A 23,799-nucleotide genomic window follows, 5' to 3' on the forward strand; every position below is an offset into this window, starting at 1 on the left:
TCTCTCTGCCCAGTTTCCTTTCCCCTCCCCACCACTCGTCCTAATAACCTCCCCTGCGCAAGAACCTCTTAGAGTCTGGAAGCGGCCAGTAACCATGACGGGGAGTGGGTGGGGAATTGGCTGGGGAGATGGCAGGTAGCTGTGGTTGATCACAGTATGTGCCACATAATTTCACCTCTACAGAGGACAGTAGAGCCACTGTGTCCTCCCTCAGGGTGGAAGAGCCCATGGTGGCTTGGACCAACCAGGAGGGTTTCTTAAATGGATGAAACAGGCACAATCTTCCCATTATTTTCAACATAAGAAATAAAATGTACCATAGATCTGTACAAGAGCAGTTTAAAATGCTGTCTTCTCAGAATGATCTTTTAAGAAACTATCTTAAAGACCACACTCTGAAAACACCTGGACCTCAGGCTCCTTTCAAATTGTTTTTCTGTGTCTTCTAATGCCAGTCCTGACAAAACTTTTTTTGCCTCCATGAATCATGAGCTAATTCTGTAGAAATCTGTAAGAGAATTACAGTTCAGATTCTTCCTCTGTCTTCCTCTGATATGGCCCAATCATTTCTTAATAATTGCTAAAGAAACCAACGTGGTTTATGTTTGAGCAGAATCAAGATCATCGCTATAACCATGTCACCACCATTCCCTGGCATTTACAGCGTAATTTCAGGGGTGGGAGGCAACATTTCACAGATGCCCAGGGAGTCACCCATGGGACTGCGATATGCCCATAAATGGGCCAGATGAAAAAATAAGTACACACACACACACACACACACACACACACACACACACAGACTTGCCATGTGGGAGTGAGGGCCATGCCCTCTACATGTATAATTCGGTGTAAATTGTTAGGCATAGAACAGCTTGAGCCCCAGAGCTGGGTAAACTTCTCTGCCTGTACGCCTGGCACCTCGCACCATGGCTGGCCCTAGCAGGTGACTAATCTGTTTTTGATGAATTACCAAATTAAGCCACAAATTGAAATGCCCTGGGGGCTGGTCAGCCAGCAGCCATCATCGTTGGAGGGGCGAGTAGACCACAGACAGCCACGGGGCCTGGGGTATTTGGAGACCATGGGTTCCCCAACAAGGGGCATCTGCTCGGCCACAGTGAAATGGAGCTCTGGGCCCAGGGTCGCCACATCTCCCCCCGCCACCACCACCAAAAAGAGGTCAGAAGTTCTACTTCTGTGTGACACCTCCCAATTTTTAAATATTAACAACTAATTTTCCGTCAATGTTAATGGGCTACAGTTCACCAGGAGAAAACTAACTGGGCCATTCTAAGCCTGATGGAAAGGGAACAGCTCTTAGGAATCAGATACTCGGTGCAAAGACGTGTGCCCACATTTTAGTCACTTAACGGGAACACCTAGATTTTCCTGATGAACCAGGCTGGCACAGTTGTTCTCTCTTTGGGTGGACAGAGATAATGTCCAGGTTGCGGTGGGGTCTTGCTTGTTCTTCGTGTGTAGTTTACTGTTCCTTAAGTATCTTTCGAATCATTGGTGACCCTCATGAAGATGACAGGACATGCTTCCTCGTGTGACTTGTTATCAGGCTTTTCAGTCATCAGCAAAGAATGCAGTCCAAGTGTAGAAAGAAAGCATTTGTAGTGCCCTACTGGGACTTCTCAGCTACAGACATGGAAACAGGGTGTGTGTATGTATGGTAATGGAAATAGCAGGTAAGAGCACATAACTCACTTTTCTCCCAGCACTTGGTGAAAAAAAAAAAACAAACCAACAACAGAAAACCATTTCTGACCTGCCTCTTGAATTTTGAAACTGGGTGTGGATACAAACGATATTTAGCGAAGCCATTCAGAACTGGGTTTTCTGTCTTTATTGAAGAGTCGCAGATTTTGATCTTGCTCATTTTTTCCCCCTTTCCTCTATGACCCTCTCACCTTTACTCCTCCACTGACATTCAGCCAGCCATTCACCAGGTGCCGGCGTGGTGTGTGCCTGGAACCCCGCACTGCGCCAGCCTCCCTGGGAGAATCTCCTCGAACGAGACCCGGCCTCTGCTCTCCCAGGAAGCCGTTGTGTCACTTCTTCCAAGGAGAGTATGGAATCCTGCAGCGGAAGTAAAAGGTTTTCCAGGCAGCATTAACCCTAGAAAGTAGAATTCCTACTTTGCGTGTGAAGGCCTGACTTGTTGAGAATGAACCAGCTGTGGGGTTGTGAAAGCTGCTTAGCGCAGGGATGAGGGCTAACCAGACACTGGTGATCCCTGGGCCTGAGTGGACCACAGCCAGGCCACTCCTGGGCGACTGTTCTTCCCCAGGTTTTTGCTGCTGCAGTACTGTGCCCCTGGCTGAGAATGGCATCAAAGCAGAAATTGAAGTCAGTAATTAAAGCAAGATGGCTCTGGAAAGAGAGAGCAAATAAAGAGTAATTAATTAGGGTGGCTTTGGCCCCAGTAATCTCCAAATAAATGTTACCTCCCCTAATTCTCATCTGCTGGTCTCCAAGTCATTAAGTAGAGTTTTGATTTGCCTATGGCTATTTTTTCATCTTAAACATTGCAAGCAGTGCGTTTCCAAGAAGTTACAGTGGGGTGGTTAACCTTTACATATTAAGGAAAGATTGAGGCAATACAGAATAAGAGTTAATGGAATTCTGAGTGCACATGGAATTTAACAAACAAGTTGAAATCTAGTGTGAACTGTGACCTCAGTCTTAAGATGTACATTTGTACACACTCTTCCTCCCTGTTTTTTCCCCAATTATTTTCTTTTTTTCTTCTCTTCCTTATTCTTTTTTTTCTTTGTACTTGGAATTTTTTTTTATTTCTACTGTAAGTGTTAACGATCATGATCACCATTCTGCTAAAAAAAAGTCTTTAGCATTTTCACCTTTAACAACATGAATATAGAGCAGGCATAATTGCAGCCATCATTTTGGTCACTGGCATAAATAAGCTACTCAGATTTTTTATCTAAGGAATAAAAGTTCTGTGTTATCCCAGAAATACATATTTGTAAATTCTCTTGTAGTAATTCAGGCAAAGTATCAAAAGATACTTCAGGGTTTCTTATTTTTTTTCAAAGTATCAGAACTGTGCCTGGCTGAAGTTTAATATCAGTTATTGTGTTTTCTTACAGAAGATTAATACTCATTAAACTTCAGTGTTTTTTTTAAACAATTTCATTATTTCAGATTTAGAATTCTTAGTTGTCATTCTCTGTAGTTGGAGAACCAGCACCTCCCGTATTTTCTCCAGGGCATTCTGGTTAATGCCTTCAAAGCCCATCAAAAAAAAAGGTTATGTGTTTTGCTTTATATCACTTCCCTGTAGCCAAGCAAATTTTACCAGTAAGAAAGCAATACTAAGACAAATACACTCCTGAGCCCATTTCCTGACTTTCCTAAAAATGAACAAAAATAGAAATTCCTTTAACGATATCAAGAAGAATGTTCTTCTGTTCTCTTTCTTACACTTGCTTGTCATGAAAAAGCCTAAAGAAAACTGGGAATTTAATCACACTATTGCTTAAACACATGGTCTCCAAATGTTTTGGATTATGAACCTCCTTGGTAAAAGATTTTTAGTACATCTGCCAGTAAAGCATTTTATTTGTAAATTCTATACAAATTCTCCTATATGCTGGATACTTTATGAAACATGCCCTAAAGACAGGTCCTTAAGGTGGACATGCATCCAGTTGACTCTGCTCTTCCTCTTGTCATGGGGTTGGTGCTGGAGACCTCTGCGGTGTAACCATAATAAGAATCCTGGCCCTCTGCAGTATCCATGTAGTCGGGCCTCCCAGTCTCCATGTGATGGTGCGGGCCAGTGCCTGGCATCCTGCTAGGCCCCCCAGAGCAAGGACATAGGAAGCACATCCGGGAATGTGACACCCACAGAGCACACATGTGGCCTTCAAGCACAGCGCTTCCCCTGAGGCCTGTGAGAAATGTCGTCACAACCCTACACCACCTCCTGTGACCACAATGAATGGCCCTGGCCTTTGCTCAAACCACAGACAAAGGCTGCCTTTCAGTCTGTCACACCAGCAGCCATGGCCTTTTGATGCCCTGGCTCTTGGCTTGCATCGGATGAGCCCCCACTGGTGCAGTTCTCTGAATTTTGGTGTCATTGACTTGCACAGGCTTTTATCTACATCTCTGGGGAGCTGCAGAACAAGCCGCATTATCCTCATGAAGCTTTTATTGTAGTATGAAGATTGCCAAGTCCCAACATGACTATGATGCCAAGCAGACTATGGTGACAGCAGGAGGTGGGAGTCACCAGGTTAAAGGAGGGAAAGAACACTTAGTCGGGGGATGGGGGAGATCCTGGAGGAATTGGACTTAATGATGGGCTTTAAAGGATGAATAAGTGTTCAACACGCAGGAATGAGACAGGGAGGAGCTGGCTGAGGAGCTTTAGAAAGTGGGTACTGCAGACGGGGGTCCCTGGAGGAGGTGTGGACACATGGTTGGAGAAGAAGGTCCCACTGCCCTGCCTGCCCCAGCTGCCTCCTCATGGGCACCTTGCTTCCCCCTCGCCCCTTCACTGTATTCTGAACGCAGACACCAGAGTACTTCTGTAATATAGAAATCATGTCGTAACAGACCATGCTAACCTTCGCTCAAACCCCCTTATGGCTCCCACTTCTGTAGCATACAAGCCAGGGTCCTTCCAATGGCTAAAGGTCTCTCTTGTCCTCATTCCCAACCACTTTCTCCATGACCCTCCTCTGCAGCCACCCTGAGCCTCCTTGCTGGGCTTGCAGCGTGCCAGATTCTCCTGCCTCAGGGCCTCCGCACCTGCTGTTCCCTGGGCCAGAATGCTGTTCCCCAACATCCCATGGTTCACTCCCCTACCTGCTTCAGGTCTTCATGTACTCACTCGCATGTCCCCTTCTCAAGGATGCCTTCCCTGACCGGGCTCGCTTTCACCACTTTTCCGGCTTTTCTGCCCCTCCACACTTCTCTGTTGCCCACACTCAAGGCTGTCTAAACATACTGTGGATTGTATCTATCTATCTTGTTTTGTGTCTTTTTTCCCCATCTGGAATGTAAGCTCCAAGAGGGCAGGGAGTTTTGTCTGTTTTGTTCATATTTGAATTCCTAGTACCTAGAACAGTGTTTAGACAAATGAATGAATAAATGGAGGGATGCGTGAATGCATATGAACCAGAAGGCTCAGGTTCAACTTCAGGAGCAAAGGGAAGTCATTGAAAGTTTGTTTGGTTTAAATATAGCATGTTACCTTTTATTTACTTAAAGTGGGGGAAATTAATTGCTTTTATTTGATTTTAAAAAAACCAAAATAATAAAAATGAGTTTTAAAAAATGAGGTTACACCTAACAGGCAGAGTGAGAATGGAGTGGACAGGGACAGAGGTAGGAATAGCTTTCTCAGTGCATCCTATTTAAGTATATTTGGGGCCGGGTGTGGTGGCTCACGCCTGTAATCCCAGCACTTTGGAAGGCCAAGGCGGGCGGATCATGAGGTCAAGAGATCGAGACCATCCAGGCTAACACGGTGAAACGCCATCTCTACTAAAAATACAAAAAATTAGCTGGGCGTGGTGGCAGGCGCCTGTAATCCCAGCTCTTCGGGAGGCTGAGGCAGGAGAATGGCGTGAACCCGGGAGGCGGAGCTTGCAGTGAGCCAAGATCATGCCTCAGCAACAGAGCAAGACTCCGTCTCAAAAAAAAAAAAAAGTTTATTTTGTTTTTTATCATATGACTGTATTATCAAATTTTAAAAATATTTGTTTAAATGAGACTGATAAGGTGGGCAGTGGGGGGTTGGAATTTACAATGGAGAAGGTAAGATCTAGGAAAACTATCCAAAGTTCTACTCATCTTAGTGTCAGGGTTTACACTTCATTTATCTATTATTTTCTGGAGTGTCTGCAATCATACCTGTCATGTAAAATGCTATTCAGTATTTGCTGCTCAAATGAATGGATATGTGAATGAGATGACATCTGTTGTCAAATGTATGAATGACTCTTGTGTCAGAGAGGAACTAGTTTTTAGTTCTATGTGATCAAAATAGAACCAGTGGGTGACAGTGACAGGAAGAAAGACATCAGTTTGTTTCTTTAGCTGGCGTTTTTGAGAGACTATTTTGTACTAGCACCAGGACTATCAAGTGGAATAAGATGTGGCTCAAGCCATCGGGAGGTTCACAGTTTAGAACCAGGGTGTCATCACATAGGTGGTCACCTACTGAAGTGAGCACGGTGCTAGGGACAGACGTAGGAAGTTTGGAGAGTGCTGAACAAACCTTGGACAAGGGTATGTGAGTGGGTTTGGGGTGACAAAAATTTTTTGCTTGGCCAAACTTGGGTCAGGTTTTTTAACCTTTTCCTAGGCTCACCTGTGGACTTCCTTATAAAACCCAGTTTTAGCAAAGAACCCCGCAAAGTCAGTTTAACAGGAGCCCCCCCACCCTTAATATCTGACTGGGTTCTTCATCTGCTACCATCCCCCAGGTGATGTCTGATCACCCGGGCCTGTCTTCAGCAAGAATCCTATTATGTCAGCTTAGCCAAAGTCCTCTTTACCTCGATGCCTCCTCTTAGTAATTTTCCACCACTGACCCTGACACTGTTCCTTGGCCATGCTGTATTCGGAGTTAAGCTCAATCTACCCCTGCCCCCAGCCCCCACTGCAAGACCTGGTTGTGGTGGTCCCTGTACCCATCGTGGTGGTCCTGAATAAAGTCTGCCTTGTCGGGCGTAAGCAGGCATCATTGAATAATATTTTTTTTAACACAGGGGGTCATGGTTGGCTTCCTGGAGAACGACATGCCTGTGCTCAATCTTAAAATAAGGAAGGAAAGGAAAAGGGAGAAAGGAGGAATAATCCAGGGAGAGGGAGAGCACGAGCAGAGACTCGGGGAAGAGAAGAGGGGAGTGTGTTTTGAGGCACATAAGCCATTTGTCTTAGAGGAACATAAAGGTGAGCACAGCACTGGCAGGATATGTGACAAGAAAGACACAAGATGACCTTGAACAGTCTGCCTGGGCTACAGCAGGAACGGTGCTTATCACTGAAGTTTATACAGCAGGAGAGGAACGTGACCGAGCTTGGTGAGCATCAGGGATTTTTATGTGTCAGACTTGCACATTATGTTGGGGCGGTAAGACACTGGCCAAGCGAGGCCAATTGGGAAGTTATTACAGTTGCTGAGGGCTGCCTGCCTGCAGCACTATGCAAGGTGAAGGATGGGATAGAGAACCTACAGGACTTTCTGTGGACCTGCAGGGCACATAGGAGGACATCCAAGGTGCCCTGGACCATCCAGAGAGATGGGGAAATGAGCTACAGTATCACAGGGCATTGGCCCAAGGCATGCATAGTTCCTTGGAACAAGCGTGGAATCTGCAATGAAAAGCCCAGAGTGAGTTCTGGCTCTCCTAAACATAGTGTGGGCCACTCTGAACCTCAATATCTTTATCGGTGAAATGAGAAATAGAAAGGCAACTGACGTGCTTTAGCCGCCACCTGTGTTTCAGGCATTGTGCCCGGCACTTTGCCTCCATCACTAGATCAATCCTCTCCACAACTCTGAATTTGATATTAATCCTTCTTACAAGTTGAGAATAAGAACCCTCTCCTTAGTTAGTAACGCCTTTTAGACCACAAAGTGATAAAGATGAGGAAGAGAGCAAACCCTTGTGGGGTTTTTGTTTCGTTTTGTTTTGTTTTTGTATAGTAACTTAGGCTGCGGAACAATGCTCCACATTCTATAGGGAACAGTTACACATATGAAGTAACAGTAAAACTACTTTACCACTTTGGGAGGCCGAGGTGGGTGGATCACGAGGTCAGGAGTTTGGGACCAGCCTGACCAACATGGTGAAACCCCATCTCTACTAAAAATACAAAAATTAGCTGGGCGTGGTGGCAGGCGCCTGTAATCCCAACTGCTTGAGAGGGTGAGGCAGGAGAATTGCTTGAACCCAGCAGGCAGAGGTTGCAGTGAGCCGAGATCACGCCACTGCACTCCGGCCTGGGCGACAAGAGCAAAACTGTCTAAAAAAAAAAAAAAAAAAGAAACAGTATTTCACTATCTTAGAAGCAAAAAACTGAAATAAAATGTAAGTGTCGTCATTTTCATTCACAAGAGAGCCTTTGCAAGTTGCCCCATTTTTTGCTCAGTGTTGGAAGTCAAAACTCAGTTTCTGTCTTTGGTCAGTTCACGTTGTAGACAGCTTCACAGGGGGCACATTCTTGGTGCAGTTGTCAACTCCTTAGAGTTCATAATGGATGTGCTGAAGTCATCCTAATGATGCTTTCAGAATGCTGTAATGGGAATGATGGAATCCATCATAAACCTTAATTTTTCCTCACCAAAAATAGAAACTTCCTAATGGAAACTGTTTGGAGCCAGAGGAGGCAAATGCAGGTTAAAAAGACTCATTTATGATTTTCATGGTGTGCATGGAAGAAATGCAAAACATCTAAAGCTCTGAGTTGACTAAAACATTCATTTACTTTAACTTCTGGCTTCAGTTTTATCATGTTGAGTGCAGATTTTAGAATGCTTCTCAAGAGCTCTAATGAGACTATATTAGTCCGTTTTCGCACTGCTGATAAAGACATACCCAAGACTGGGAAGAAAAAGAGGCTTAATTGGACTTATAGTTCCACATGGCTGAGGAGGCCTCAGAATCACGGGGGGAGGTGAAAGGCACTTCTTACATGGCGGCAGCAAGGGAAAATGATGAGAAAGCAAAAGTGAAAACCCCTGATAAACCCATCAGATCTCGTGAGACTTATTCACTATCACGAGAATAGCACAGGAAAGACTGGCCCCCCATGATTCAATTACCTCCCCCTGGGTCCCTCCCACAATATGTGGGAATTCTGGGAGATACAATTCAAGTTGAGATTTTGGTAGGGACACAGCCAAACCATATCAGAGGTCTTGCTGTGGGCACTGCTTTCTTCAGATCACTCACATCCAACCAGCAAGCAAGAATCAGGAATATACTTGCCTCCAAAACCACAAGGAATATACAAGTAGAAAAGTCAACTTTTTAAATACTTGCTTTGGATCCATTTTTATTCTCAGTGGGGAGAATCACTATTTATAAAGTAAATTCATTTGCATAGGACCTTTAGAAATGCAAGTTCACGTATAATAGACATGCAGTCAAAGACAGACTTTCTTAGCAAGAATTGTCAGATGAGCAGATGAGGAGGCATTGACATGAGCATAAGGCAGTCTTACCCTATGGGTACAGGGACAGGTGTTCCAGGAAACCCTGTGCTTTGCCCTGTTGGCCAACCAGAGTGTCCAAGTATCACTAAGGATTCCTGCTACTCAGCAAGACGCACTTTGGAAACTCAAATCTGCTCCATACCTCTCACATTTTAGCCAAGGAAAACCAAGGTGGCAGATCCTAAGTGCCCTCCCCCAGTCCAGGGCTCTGGTACAATTTGTGAACCAGTGATTTTTTTGCCAGAGAACATGCATTCCAGTCTCCCTACAAAATGGCAGCCACCATTTTGACCAGCTCTTACTCCTGATCTAAAAATGGAAGTGCTCAAGTTTACTAAATTCAATTCAGATAGATAGAACTGATCAATTCAAAGGCAGATACAGAATTACATGTTTTGGGGCAATCTAGTGAAAGATTTATCATTTCTATGAGCAAAGACAGTTGAACAATCTTCAAATACCTCACTGTTCTTTTTTTTTTTTCCATCCATATAACGAAATCAAAATTGTAAATTCGGGTGAGCCCATACTGTTGTTTCAGATGAACAGAGATATTTGAGATTTGCCCACAAAATTGAGCTGGAACTTTGTGTCATGATTTTAAAAGAGAAAAGAAGACAGTGAAATTAGCCTGTTGTGTCTAAACTAGCCTCTTCTGTCTCTTCTGATCACCTTTTAATGGAATTTGCCCAGGTGCATGCCAGGAGAAAAGGGGGAGACAAAGAGTTGGAGAGGGGGAGGGAACATCAGAGAAGCTCCAAGCCCCTCTGGAAAAGTGGAATGCAGGACTGTGTCTGCTGCCCCCACCTCTGTTTCCCCTTAGCCTCTCCTGCCCACCACCACAATCTTCATTTGCACTGGACAGACAAAGTTTCCCTGTACTGAAAATGCAGCACTGCAAGCATACACATTCCCTCTTGAAGCATCATCCAGGATGACCACTTCCCCTTGGTGTTTGACGCATGTTGCATTGTTCAGTATTCTACACTTTTTTGGAATACATGCATTTATATCTTTTCAGGTTAGGAGTTATGGATGATTTGGCAAAGCAAACACTGTAACTGGTTTCTTACATAACTCTACAGTTGGCAGCAAGGCACAGTGCGTTGAAATTAAGCAACACTCACTCATCCAAGAGGACTTTGCTTTTCCTTTTTTGGAAGGCTAAATGCCCTGCTTTGTTTCTTCCTCTTGCATGTATTTTAAATTATTGGCTGACTTTAATGATTCTTTGAAGTTAATTTTTAAATGTGAATGGCAGGATTCCATTTAACTTCTGGAAGCTTGAGAGCTGTCCCTGTGTGCCCCTAAATCAGAGAATGCTTAAATGACTTGAGTGCTTTTAGGTGATAATAAAATTGGAGAGAGTGAGAAGAACATAGGACCCAGGCAGCCATAGGGATCTAAACTGGTAAAATACTTAGAAGGTTCAAGAGTTGCAACCTTTTGAAAGAACTAGAGTCAGTCTTGCATCCCAGTGCACTTCTCCAAACCAGGCATCTTCCCTGCATCTTCCCTTTCAATTATAGTGTACATTCTTTCCATTTCTTCTTCCTTTCCTTTTTTTTTTTAACATTTAGTTTATGAGTCTTTAAGCAGGACCTCTTAACCCATTTATGCCTAGTGTTCCATTATTGGAACGCTAAGCATGTGGGAGTTATTTATATCCTACTGCTCAAGGTCATCACCAAGGTCTGATGGCAAAAATTCAAAAAATTGCAACCTCTGGCATAAATGGGTTAATGCTTCTTTGCTCAGTTTCAAAGGCTAGATTGCTCAGTTTCAAAGGCTAGTGTTTTTGTATCCTTTGCCTGAATTCAGTAGTGCTTTGAAAATGATCAAAGTGTTGCATATTCCTAGTTCTCAAATTATAATAATGAAGTTTTCAAATGAAAATCCTAGGATTGTTTTAGGTTCTCTTTGCTCCATTCCACTGTGAGATACACGTAGAAATTGGGACATCCATCCAATAAAATGTCATTGGGAAAAAAAAATTTTAACTACATTTCAAAATGATTCCTCTTTTTGTCCTTTAAAATTTTTATTGACCAAGACAGATTTCAAAATGTTTTCTCTAATACCCCAAAGTGAAACTTTGATTGAGGTTTTCAGGAAGTTCCAGGGATCAAGTATGTCACCCGGACTTTGGTTTCCAGGTTTCCCAAAGCCTTGAAATTTCCCTACAGTCAAATTGCTGTTTATTGCCACAGACCTTCATCCTTTTTCTTTTGTAACATTTTCCATCTTAAGAAGGGTCGTCCCATTCGGCCGAGGAGCGTGTTGTCTGAGTAGCTGAAGGGAATTACTACCAGTGGAAACTATGCTGCAAGAGGGGTTGATAAAGCAGCTGCGAAGCAAACCTCAGCTGTTTTTTCCATTCTCCCCAAGCAAAGTTAATTAGCATAGGGAAAATGACTAAGGTGTTGACGTCACCTCTTTCCAGTAGAAACTTACACTTTGTCCCTGTCTGCCTGCAAGCATGCAGGACTTGACTCAGGAATTTGCTGTCCAAACAGGATGCTGTGGAAGCTACACTTTTTTTTTTTTTTTTTTTTTTTTTTCCCAGGGAGTGGGGGCTGGCCCTTACTGCTTTATAAGCACCAGCTCAAGAAGGAACCTACAGCCTCTTGGAAAGGAATCTCACTAGGGGCTTGACTGCGTGGGTCTCTAGCGCTTTCACTGTAAGAAAGCAAGATGCATTTTAGAAACTTTAACTACAGTTTTAGCTCCCTGATTGCCTGTGTGGCAAACAGTGATATCTTCAGCGAAAGTGAAACCAGGGTAAGGCTTCTAATATAACGTGATTTTCTTTAGTTTTCAAAGCATTATGCTAATTGGGACTATTAACTGAAATACTTGGGGGAGTGTGGCTCTCTTGTGGGTTTGGGGGTTTTGAAAGAAATCCAAAGTCTTTCGAGCCTTGAAAATCAAAAGCTGTTGCCTGAGGAATTAACTGAGGAAGGAGTTTCTAAAGATCTCAATATTTGACAACATCCAGGTCCCTGAACCAACTAACTAGGAAGGTGAGAGTTGGGGCATCATGTGTTTTTCATTCTGTGTATGTTGTAAGTGAACTTTTCAGAAAGAGGCCTCTTCTGACAGTGAATAGTGTTTTACTTTTACAGCCAGCGTTGTAATTTCATTTCGTCTTAGGAAATAAATGTTATAAAGATATTTGTATGTTTGTAGTAATTACGAGGGCCTGGCCTCAAGCTCCCACATTTCTCTAACGAGAGAAAATGCAGCCAGAGCAAATAATAAACTGGAGAAATTAAGTGTGAGATCAGTGTGCCTCCTGGGCAGCAGCTCTCTTTGATGGTGATTAATATAATCATTTTAATCACTACACTTTTCTTCTTCATTTGATTAAAATGTAAGTTTTTTCATCAGCAGCTATCCGGCTATCTAATTGAGCTTTAATAATATCATATAGGAATGAATCCTGTGTGCTCTATTTGAGGGGTGGTATTTGTGCTTGGTGGTGTTATATGCTTTATACCCAAAGCCATATTGGGACATGCGAAGATTTCTTTTTTTAAAAAAATCAAATGTAACTCCATAATTGTATGTAATGCTTATGGGCTGGCACCATAGTGTTTGGACTAGATTGCAGAGCACATTCTGTGTTTTTAAAGTACTACAAAGTGAGTTCACTTAACATGAGCCTTATGTGAGTAAAATCACTGCTTTTTAAATGAAGTAGAGATGCCATCCAAAAGCTATAATAACTAGATATCAGTTATTAGAACAAATAAGATTCTTTTATAAGAGAATGGCATCATAGTAATCTAAATTTTAAAGATAATGTGAGTTCTCTTTTGTTCTGGTCCTGAGCCCTGAACCTGTATTCTAAAAATATTCTTCAAAGTCATCTCTCCCAAATTCTGAATCATAACTTCAAAACTAAACAGTGGGTCACAGTGCCTATTGATGAGGTCATACAAAATTCCAAATGTACGAAGACACACTTTTGCCAGAAACTTGCCCGTGCTCAAGACAGGTGGGGAAAAAGAGTGAGAGGCAGCCAAATGAACTCTACCGTCCTCCAGCTCCGCGTTCCTTCGCACGTGCCTCTGCAGGATCCCTCGTGGGAAAGTCTCACAAATGTCCATAAACTGAAGAAAAGCCGGAGAATGCAAGGAGAGCAAGGTTGTAGGTTGTTCCGACTGCTCTTTAACGACCTGCCTGGCAGGGACTGGCTACCCTGCTCCTACCCGCAGCCCCATGTGAAGCAGGCACCATCCACCCGTGCCTCCCCGTGCTTGCTAGCAGTGAACGTTCTCGAAGACACTCTCCTCTGTTATCCTGAATCCTCGCTCCCACTGCAGAGACACTGCACCTTCCATAGGTTCTCCAAGGTCCTCAGTGAGCTCTGCCTGCGCTGCCTACCATCCACACCCTGCGCCATCCCCTTCTTCCTGGCCAGCCCCTTCTGCCTTTCACATGGGCTCCCACAAACTGTCCTAAGTGGTTTTGCCTGGTAAAAAGATTCACAAGACCTGACGACTAGAAGCCCATGCAGTCTTCCTTGGAGCTTTGACTGTACACCAGTTAAACTCCCTCTCCGAGGAGTTGCAGTGGCCCCCAGCTGCCCCCACCGACATCCACACTCCAGGACCCAGCCTAGGGGGCTGTCCCCTGAGCAACCTAAGCTTGTAATCCCCCACCTCGGGCTTTGCATTCTAAGAGCTCAGGACATCTCCTAATTCTCACTAGCCCTACGGCACCAGAGCGAGGTGTGCACAGACATGAAAGCCAGGATGCAGAATACGGTCCATATGCAGAACATTAATTTTTAAACCAGTATCATTTTAGAGAGTTAAAAAGTAACAGACTGAGATAAAAGCGACCGTGGAAATTTTTTAAAACTACTTATTTTAAGAAATGCGAAACTTTCTATCAACTTTGTTATTTTTCAAGTCAGTATTTCTTTTTTTTTTCAAATTAGCTGCAGTGCTTTTAAGCCTTAAAGAAATATTTGATATATACAACATTGCCCTGAGCTGAATGGCAGGGTTGGAGTTGACTAGCCAGGGAAGGCTATAGGACAGAGAAATATGGGGGCGGGGGTGAGCCGGGGAAGGTCATAGGACAGAGAAACATGGAGAACAAATTACATAACTGTACCTCCCTGGAAAATGCTCATTCTACTTTTTAAAAAAGTTTGTTACCGTCAGTAGTATCTATGTATTGGCAATTGTTCTGCTGATTAGATGAATGTAATAAATCATACCTTCTTACCTTCTTGTAAAATCACCTGCATTAGGACTAAAGGCTCATAGTCCCCTAAGAGGGGAAAGGCTTTTCTCTAAGAAAGAAGTTAGGAGTTCTTGAAAGGAATGATGATCTACTTCCTCAGTAAAAAATGTATTGAGGAGGCCAGGCACGGTGGCTCATGCCTGTAATCCCAGCACTTTGGGAGGCCGAGGTGGGCGGATCACCTGAGGACAGGAGTTTGAGACCAGCCTGGCCAACATGGCAAAACCCCGTCTCTACTAAAAATACAAAAATTAGCCAGGTGTGCTGGCAGGCACCTGTAACCCCAGCTACTCGGGAGGCTGAGGCAGGAGAATCACTTGAACCTGGGAGGCGGAGGTTGCAGTGAGCCAAAACTGCGCCACTGCACTCCAGCCTGGGTGACAGAGCAAGACTCTGTCTCAAAAAAAAAAGTAATGACATCATCTAGTCAAGGGTCATATGCAGGTAAATTTCAACTCCTTTTATTTTTATTGTTATTTTTCAGGCCAAATTTGAGTCCCTCTTTAGGACGTATGACAAGGATATCACCTTTCAGTATTTTAAGAGCTTCAAACGAGTCAGAATAAACTTCAGCAACCCCTTCTCCGCAGCAGATGCCAGGCTCCAGCTGCATAAGACTGAGTTTCTGGGAAAGGAAATGAAGTTATATTTTGCTCAGGTGAGTTGGGTTCATTGCTGTGCATGCTTCTCCCTCCTCCCTCCCTCCCTTTTGTAAAGCAGCTTATACGTTGCTTATGTTAAATGCTGACCAGAAACTCTAAGACTTCATCTTGAGAAAGGCAAAATTCCTACTCTGAATGTTCAGCGTCCCACTTGTTTTAAGAAGATACCAAGGTGCATTTGAAAGCAACCTCAGACATCGCCCCTGACCTTCCTGGGTTGATAATGATGGGGGAAAGAAAGCCTTCCCTGTTCACTGGGGAGCTTGCAGGGTGCAGTGGGGTGGGCGTGGCTACGCAAACACCCTAAGATTTGCACAGCAGGTTTCCATGAATTTGCTTGAGGGGTGGAGCTAACGACCCACTCTAGACTGAGCAGACCAGAGTGGTTCCCAGCTCATGTGGTGCTGGGGGCACTCAGCAGAGAAAGAGGAGTCTGCAGAAGATGCCTGCAAATCACCCCAGGACTGCTAGGTCCGGCTTGAAAGGAAAATAGGGGATAACGAAGCTGGGCGCAGATGCTAAGAAACCCTCCGTTTGGCAGGGTTCCCAGCCCCAGGGCACCCACGGCAGGGACGGGGGTAGCTGGAGTTGGGCTTGCCTCTTCTCCTGCCCACTACCCTCCTCTGGGGAACTTAGGACAGGTGACCCACCTTCAAGGCAGCTCCCAGAGTTCCATTTGATGTCCTTAGGGGCTGGCAGATTGTCAGGGAAGAAGAAAGGAGCTTCTAGAATGCAGCTCCTCAGTAAAGCAAGTCCCCCTCAGGCTCTGAGCACCCCCGCAACCCGCCCCCACCCCCCCCACACACATACCTTGCTGGGATGGGAGAGGACCCTGTCTGAAGGCCTCCCACAGTGGGAGGAAGCTCATCTGACTCCACGCCAGAGAGCCGAAGTGTCTTTTCTTCCCCAAAGTGAGAACAGCGAACTTGCTGGGCCCTTCAAGTATAAATAAAGCATTTGGGATCCCCGCCCCACCCCCAGCCTTTCTGCCCTGGGAGGCACAGGCTGAGCTTTGAGCTTGGGTGCCCAGGCCTTCCTCTGTGAGTACACTCCTTTCTGCACGGGATGAGATTTTACGCAAATAATTACTTAGTACTCCTCTGACCTTTTCTGTTTGTAAAACAATGCTTTAGGAGGGCAATCTGGAAGTGCAGAGAAAACCTACACCGCGCAGCCTTTGATGTAAGAGCTCTCTGGACAGCCCTTTCATCACTGGTCAGCATTTCTAAAACCAAACTAGGATCATAGGTTATTGTTCCTTATTGTTATTTTTTAAAGTCTCCTGGGAAGTGGCTTTTTATTTTTTATTTTTTCTGGCATCTGATCCAGAGTCCCAGGGAGGGAGGCGCAGGACTGCTGCTGGGTGGGGAACCCTAGGGGCAAGTGGAGTCCTGGCTCCCTGTCCCTGAGAAGCTGTGTCCTCTCAGAACTGTGGCCTAGGCTTTGGACTTTCAGAGCATGCCTCTGTGATATGGGGAGCGGGGAGAAATTGATTCCAAGAGCCCTCCTAACCTCAACGACAGTGACTTTAATTTTCCATATATACTAAAGTCACCTCTGCTGATTTTCTGTCCATCTAGATAAAGCGTAATTATTTGCAGTCCCTGTGCCTGTGACTCCCATAGCCCTGGGAGGGGGCTGTCATCCTATCTGCGCCATAACCAGAGTTCAGACATCCTTTTGCCCTCTCCGTTACAGACCATCTTACAATTGGTCCTGGAATCACACCTGTCCTGATGCCTGGACATTGACCCGCCCATCTTCCGGAAGCTGGCGTTAGGTGCTGTTGCCTCACTGCAGTTCTTCCCTGGCAACAACTGACCTGTGCTTATTTTCTCCCCTCAGACCTTACACATAGGAAGCTCACACCTGGCTCCGCCAAATCCAGACAAGCAGTTTCTGATCTCCCCTCCTGCCTCTCCACCGGTGGGGTGGAAACAAGTGGAAGATGCGACCCCAGTCATAAACTATGATCTCTTATATGCCATCTCCAAGCTGGGGCCAGGTGAGCAGGGCCCTCGGGTGGGAGGGAGGCAGGGGGAGACACAGCTGCTGCCCTGCACCGGGAAGCAGTACCCCACTACCCCCGTAGCTCTCGTGAGCCCATGCCGGCGTGTTTTGTGAGCTTCTCTGTATTCTTCTGTGCCACCGTCCCTTGTGCTGGGAGCATGCCTGCCTCTTGGCACCACCTGCAGTGTTAGAGAGACTGCGGCTGATCGTGGGGACCCTGCATCACGCCCCTCCACCCCCTGCAGTGTCCCAGGAATCCGTTCCTGTGTCCACTGAGCACAGCCTGCGTGGGAGGCCTGAGTCCCGGCCCCAGGTTCTGTTGCTCCGGATAGGGATGAGCGATTGGACTTTGGAAAGGGAAAATCAATGCCCCCCTTTAAGAAATGTTATTTTTAATCAAGGTAAATTCACCCTTTCCTGTGATTGTCACCTGGCCTTCTTAAAGGAAAAGGGAAGGAGAACCATAGGCCATGGTGAGGGAAGGGCCGCAGTCGGGCTGCCCTACCCCAGGGCCCGTGGGCTGGTCCCCCTACAGAGCTTGCCAAAGAAAGAGGAAGTTCCTGTCTTCTGGAGGGACAAAAGTGTGAGCACTGCAGGGAGGGGGTAGGTTCCTCAGGCTCTTTGTCCAAAATGTGGGCCTTCACTGGTGGAATTGTGAGCAGTGGGTGAGATCATCGAGTGATTGGCGCTTCAATCAGCGCCTGGCTCACAGTCAGTGTTCAATGCAGGTTTTTTGAAAACCATAAAATGTTGGTGGTTCCTGTCCTGTCCTCTAGGGTTTGGGTGAGGAGGCAGGTGTGAGAGAGAGTCTTGGGGTGAAGAGGTTTGAGCCTTCTCCTGCTCTGTCCATGGAGCAAGTCGAGTAAATGCTGAGACCGTCAGCTCCTTGTTTCTCCTTGACCAGCGATCTGATGTTCCCTTGGGTTGAGGGTTTTGTTTTCTTGGACCATCAGCAGTTTCATATTGAACAGATTACATTTCCGAAAACATTGCCCAAACGGAAATTCCCTCTGTGGGATAAAGCAAGAGTCACATTACTTACTGCTAATTGTGGCGTGAAGGTCAAGATCAGAAATGGCCATTTTGAGGAAGTGTGTGCTCCCCCTACAGCAGCTCCTGGCCCAGGGGCATGAGCATGGCTGAGGGTGTGGAGTCTTCCCCTAAGTTAGGGATGGGAGGAAACAGGGTATCCACTTGCAAAGAGGTGTCAACAGTTCCAGAAGCAAATGCTGTTAATAAAAATTCTGCATACTCCAGAATCTAGCACTTCCTTCACCGAGGGCTTATTGGAGAAGGCTTTTTAGGAAATAGATGTAATAAAATCAGTTTGTCCTTGGTTCACGTAACAGTGAGCTTGAGTGAGATTTCATATTTCACCTGTGCTTTTCAGTCAACAGGATTGCGGAGATTTTGCAAATTATGGTCCTAAACCCTGAGCTTTCTGGATTTTCGCTGATTAGTAGGTAGATAAGAGACTTGCAAAGAGGTAGATTTGTAAGGGACTCTTAACCAGCATTTCTAGCAATCTGTCTGACCTCCCATGCCTGAATTCTCTCTCTGAGAGCTGAAGCTCCTTTGCCTTTTCCAGTGCAGTTATAATAACATTTCAGTCCCACGTGTGATAGAGAAAAGATCACCACCTTCCTTATAAGTAAAAGTACCTTCCAGGTTTAGAGGAGTAACCAGTGTGGCTGGAGGTAGGAAGCTCTGCTGGGCTGCTCTTGCCTGATGGAAATCAGTCATGTGATGGGCACACAGTGGTTGGTGAGGTGCCTCCTCACTTACCCGAACTGCAAAGAAACCCCAAGCACAGGCTGGGCATGGCGGCTCACGCCTGTAATCCCAGCACTTTGGAAGGCTGAGGCAGGCGGGTCACGAGGTCAGGAGATCAAGACCATCCTGGCCAACATGGTGAAACCTCGTCTCTACTAAAAATACAAAAATTAGCTGAGTGTGACGGCATGCGCCTGTAGTCCCAGCTACTTGGGAGACTGAGGCAGGAGAATCACTTGAACCCGGGAGGCGGAGGTTGCACTGAGCCGAGATCTTGTCACTGCATTCCAGCCTGGGCAAGAGAGCGAGGCTCTGTCTCAAAAAAGAAAAAAAAGAAAGAAAGAAAAAGAAAAGAAAAGAGATCCCCAGCACAAAGCCCTGGAGAAGAACTCGCTGTGAGGCCACGCCCTGTGGGGGGAGCAGGTTGAAGCAAACCTCCTGCCCTATTTCAGATCCCTGCCCAGCATGGCACCAATAACAATGCAGCCTCCATTCTTAAACATCTTTCTAGGTGACATGGGCTGGACAAGCATGTGGTGAGCCGGGTTCTCATTGCCTCGGGCACTCACTCATGCTGTTAGCTCCATGAAGTCAATACCGTTAACGTCTCCTTTACTGAGGAGGGAACTGAGGTGCACAGGGAAGCAGAATAAAGTGCCCATGAGCCCTGGGTACTAAGGAGCCAGGCTCAGAGCTACGTTCACGAGCACCAGAGATGCACACTCTTCCTGTGGCCAGAGCGGCACCCCAGCGGGAGGCCCCAGCCCCTTCATTCTACACTGCCGGGTTTTTCAGTTGCAGAAAGCTCACCCCACCCTTGCTGGACCAGAGTGGCCTGAACTTGGCCAACCTGGTAGAACTCAGGCTGACATAGAACAGCAGGGCACTCCTGGTCCCGGGGATTAGAAGTTGTTCTAAGGAAAAGATGCCGAGGTCAAAAACGTTTCCAGAGCACCTGGCTCCATGCATCCACCCCTGCGTCTGCTGCGGGGCTTCCCGTGGCGCCCTTCCCGGGCGTGCACTGTGACCCTCAAATAGGAGCTGCATGAGGGAGGCCCGGGGTTCTGTTTCCAAATGCATTTCTTCATCCATCTTTTTCCTGAACTGAAGTTTCTCACATTCACACTTGAGGAAATGCTGAAAGAAAAGGAGTTCTCTGGGTAGTTTAGACGTCTGGTGGACATGCGAAGTAAAACTAGAAAAAAGCATTCCTTCTATACTTTTCAGGTGCCTGGACTCCCAGAATGTTTGACTAAAAACAGAGACATGCACAATGGAAATATCTCTTTTTCTGAATGAGCTAGCAAAGAAATACAAACCCAAAATATGTCTGGCTGTGTCTCTCAGCCCAATCGGATGGACACGAGCAGCTGGCCCAGCAGAGCCCTGAATGCTCTTTGATGTTTGCCTTTTGTCTCCCAAGGACTTCTCTGAGTGACCCTGCAATTATTTTCTCTCCTTAGGGGAAAAGTATGAATTGCACGCAGCGACTGACACCACTCCCAGCGTGGTGGTCCACGTATGTGAGAGTGATCAAGAGAAGGAGGAAGAAGAGGAAATGGAAAGAATGAAGAGACCCAAGCCAAAAATTATCCAGACCAGGAGGCCAGAGTACACGCCGATCCACCTCAGCTGAACTGGCACGTGACGAGGACGCATTCCAAATCATACTCACGGGAGGAATCTTTTACTGTGGAGGTGGCTGGTCACGACTTCTTCGGAGGTGGCAGCCGAGATCGGGGTGGCAGAAATCCCGGTTCATGTTGCTCAGAAGAGAAACAAGGCCGTGTCCCCTTGTTCTAATGCTGCACACCAGTTACTGTTCATGGCACCCAGGAATGACTTGGGCCAATCACTGAGTTTGTGGTCATCGCACAAGGACATTTGGGAAACCGATAATGATAGTGTTTTGTACTTGTTCTTTTCTGGTAGGTTCTGTCTATGCCAAGGGCAGGTTGATCAGTGAGCTCAGGAGAGAGCTTCCTGTCTCTAAGCGGCCTGTAGGGGCCACTCTCTACTGGTAGGAAGAGGTACCACAGGAAGCCGCCTAGTGCAGAGAGGTTGTGAAAACAGCAGCAATTCAATGTGGAAATTGTAGCGTTTCCTTTCTTCCCTCATGTTCTCATGTTTGTGCATGTATATTACTGATTTTCGAGACTAACCTTTGTTCGTGTATAAAGTTACACCATTGTTGTTTTACATCATTTGGGAAGCCCGGAAAGCGTTTGGAAAACGTATCATATCACCTTTCCCAGATTCTCGGATTCTCGACTCTTTGCAACAGCACTCGCTTGCGGAACTCTTCCTGGAATACATTCACTCGGCATCCTCAACCATGCAACGTGTAACTTGTGCTTTTGCAAAAGAAGTTGATCTGAAATTCCTCTGTAGAATTTAGCTTATACAATTCAGAGAATAGCAGTTTCACTGCCAACTTTTAGTGGGTGAGAAATTTTAGTTTAGGTGTTTGGGGTCGGACCTCAGTTTCTGTTGTTTCTTTTATGTGGTGGTTTCTATACATGAATCATAGCCAAAAACTTTTTTGGAAACTGTTGGTTGGGATAGTTGGTTCTTTTACCCCACTAAGACATCAAGATACACTTGTAAATAAAGCTGATAGCATATATTCATACCTGTTGTACACTTGGGTAAAAAGTATGGCAGTGGGAGACTAAGATGTATTAACCTACCTGTGAATCGTATGTTGTAGAGAAAGCTGTTCCCATGTCTAACAGGACTTGAATTCAAAGCATGTCAAGTGGATAGTAGATCTGTGGCGATATGAGAGGGATGCAGTGCCTTTCCCCATTAATTCCTGATGGAATTGTTATACTAGGTTAACATTTGTAATTTTTTTCTAGTTGTAATGTGTATGTCTGGTAAATAGGTATTATATTTTGGCCTTACAATACCATAACAAAGTTTGCCATTTTGAAATACCTAATGCCAAGTAACAATGCATGCTTTGGAAACTTGGAAGATGGTTTTATTCTTTGAGAAGCAAATATGTTTGCATTAAATGCTTTGATTGTTCATATCAAGAAACTGATTGAGCATTCTCAAACCCTGTTTACAGTACTTGGTAAGAAGGAGCCGGTTTGGGAGAGACCATTGCATCGCTGTCCAAGTGTTTCTCGTTAAGTGCTTTTAAACTGGAGAGGCTAACCTCAAAATATTTTTTTTAACTGCATTCTGTAATAAATGGGCACAGTATGCTCCTTACAGAAAAGTTGTCATTTTATTTCTAGAATAAATCTGTGAACCTTCTAAATTCTGCAGTTTAAAAGGCTTTTAAACCTTTTTAAACATTTTAAATTCAGGAGGATTTTGTCAATTTGAGCTTAGAAACTCCTAATTCTGTGCTGTGGTTCACGGAGGGTCCACCACACTAAGAAGGCATCACTTGCAAAAGAAGAAAGTGGATAAAACTGAAATCAGAACTTCGAATATTTCGTTTATACAGGTAGATGCTACTATGATGAAACCCCTGTTCACCAGCACCTCCACAAAACAGCAATAGTTTTGGTCATTTGAAGAGCTTTCTTTTCTATTAGAAAACATGTCCATGGAAGATACTAAGTTATCTTCAGAAGATGCATCTATAAGCCTTCTGTTTAATCTCTGGCAGCTTTTCCCCTGAAACTCTCATTTCAAATGGTGGTGACCTTCCTGGGAAGCCCACAAAGGCCTAAGTAACCCAGTGTTTATTTGCTGAAATCTAGGAAATGACATTAATCCTGATCAACATTAGCATTAGGCTACTTTTTTTTCCCTTTCTTGAGAACCATGATCCTGTCATTTCCAAGAGTATTCGCACATTTTCAAGCCATATATGTTCAAAGTTTAATCGTGCTGGAAAATCCACACTTCAACCAAGTTGGTCAAATCTGATTATTGGACAGATTCAGGCATTGACCCCCCTAAGGACAGGCAGGAAATATTTCCAAATAGAGACTCTCAGCAGGTCCCCTTAAATAAAGGATGGAAAAAGCCAGTGGTCCCACTGCCAGTGAAGCCAATAGACCTTAGAATAGAAAGTACAAGTCAAGGAAAAGCCTCACTCAGGACAGCCTATTTCTTTTGAGTTGTTCTGTGGCAGCCTCAGCTGAAATTGTAAAACCAATAATGCACAAAGTTTCTGGTTCCCAGGCTGATGGACCTGAAAGTCACTGAATCATGAATGTGCCCAGGACCCATGCATTGCTTTGTAGGAGAGGGGTTCAGTAAAATGTGAAACAACCGACATTCAACAGGCAGAGTCATGCAGGATGCACACTTTGCCATTGATTGAAAGTGTTTCTTCAATAGGCTTTGATAGAATGTGTTACTAATCTGATGGGAAACAGCTTAGGGCCATGCAAAAAAAGAAAATCAGCCCCTGGAAATGAGTGGCTAAATCAAAGCGAAGGGCAGTAGAAGGAGAGGAGCCGAGCAATTCACGGAGCTATTCAGACGCAGGCTATAAACATTGATTTGAAGTCCGCAGGCATTTAGGATTTTACATTTCCAGAATATTGTGTGTGAATTACTGCCCACAGGAGATTTGGGTTTTTAGAGAGCTTAATTTTATGTGAAATGTGCAGAACTCACTACAAAGTAAATCGATTTTCTCATATGTTAAATTGCAGGAGATTAAAAGCACTCTGTGGGCGTGTTATGATCAAAAGTGAACGCGCAGCCAAAGTCTGTCACACTTCACAGTGCCCGCAGAACCCGCGGTAAGTTTGCCTGGGTATCATAGGTACATATCCAGTAACATTCACCCAAAGGTCAGTGGCTCAGGTGGAAGCTGCATACATAATTACCCTAAAAATTATTCAGGAAGAAGGTCCACTATGAGTAACAAGTACTCTTCCCTCCTGCCTCTCTGGCCTCCTGATTCTAAAG

At 45.1% G+C, this 23,799-nt stretch overlaps 1 protein-coding gene across 6 annotated transcripts in view; it reads left to right on the forward strand.

Annotated features, from left to right (window-relative positions):
- The window catches only part of RCAN1 (regulator of calcineurin 1), a 98,113-nt gene extending 75,972 nt beyond the window's left edge, over positions 1 to 22,141 (forward strand). For 3 of the 6 annotated variants that reach the window (XM_055279626.2, XM_055279629.2, XM_063639304.1), the window contains exons 2-4: positions 14,952 to 15,125; positions 16,975 to 17,134; positions 20,376 to 22,141. In XM_055279626.2, the coding sequence (XP_055135601.1) occupies positions 14,952 to 15,125; positions 16,975 to 17,134; positions 20,376 to 20,548 (507 nt within the window). In that variant the 3' untranslated portion in view covers positions 20,549 to 22,141. Of the gene's footprint in view, positions 1 to 11,545; positions 11,990 to 13,016; positions 13,567 to 14,951; positions 15,126 to 16,974; positions 17,135 to 20,375 lie in introns of those variants that run through there. The other 3 variants (XM_055279627.2, XM_055279625.2, XM_055279630.2) reach the window with 3 other exon arrangements.
- Positions 22,142 to 23,799: the final 1,658 nt, after the last annotated feature.

Source organism: Symphalangus syndactylus, chromosome 5 (assembly GCF_028878055.3).
Source record: "Symphalangus syndactylus isolate Jambi chromosome 5, NHGRI_mSymSyn1-v2.1_pri, whole genome shotgun sequence".
In the NCBI taxonomy this organism is placed as follows: Eukaryota; Metazoa; Chordata; class Mammalia; order Primates; family Hylobatidae; genus Symphalangus; species Symphalangus syndactylus.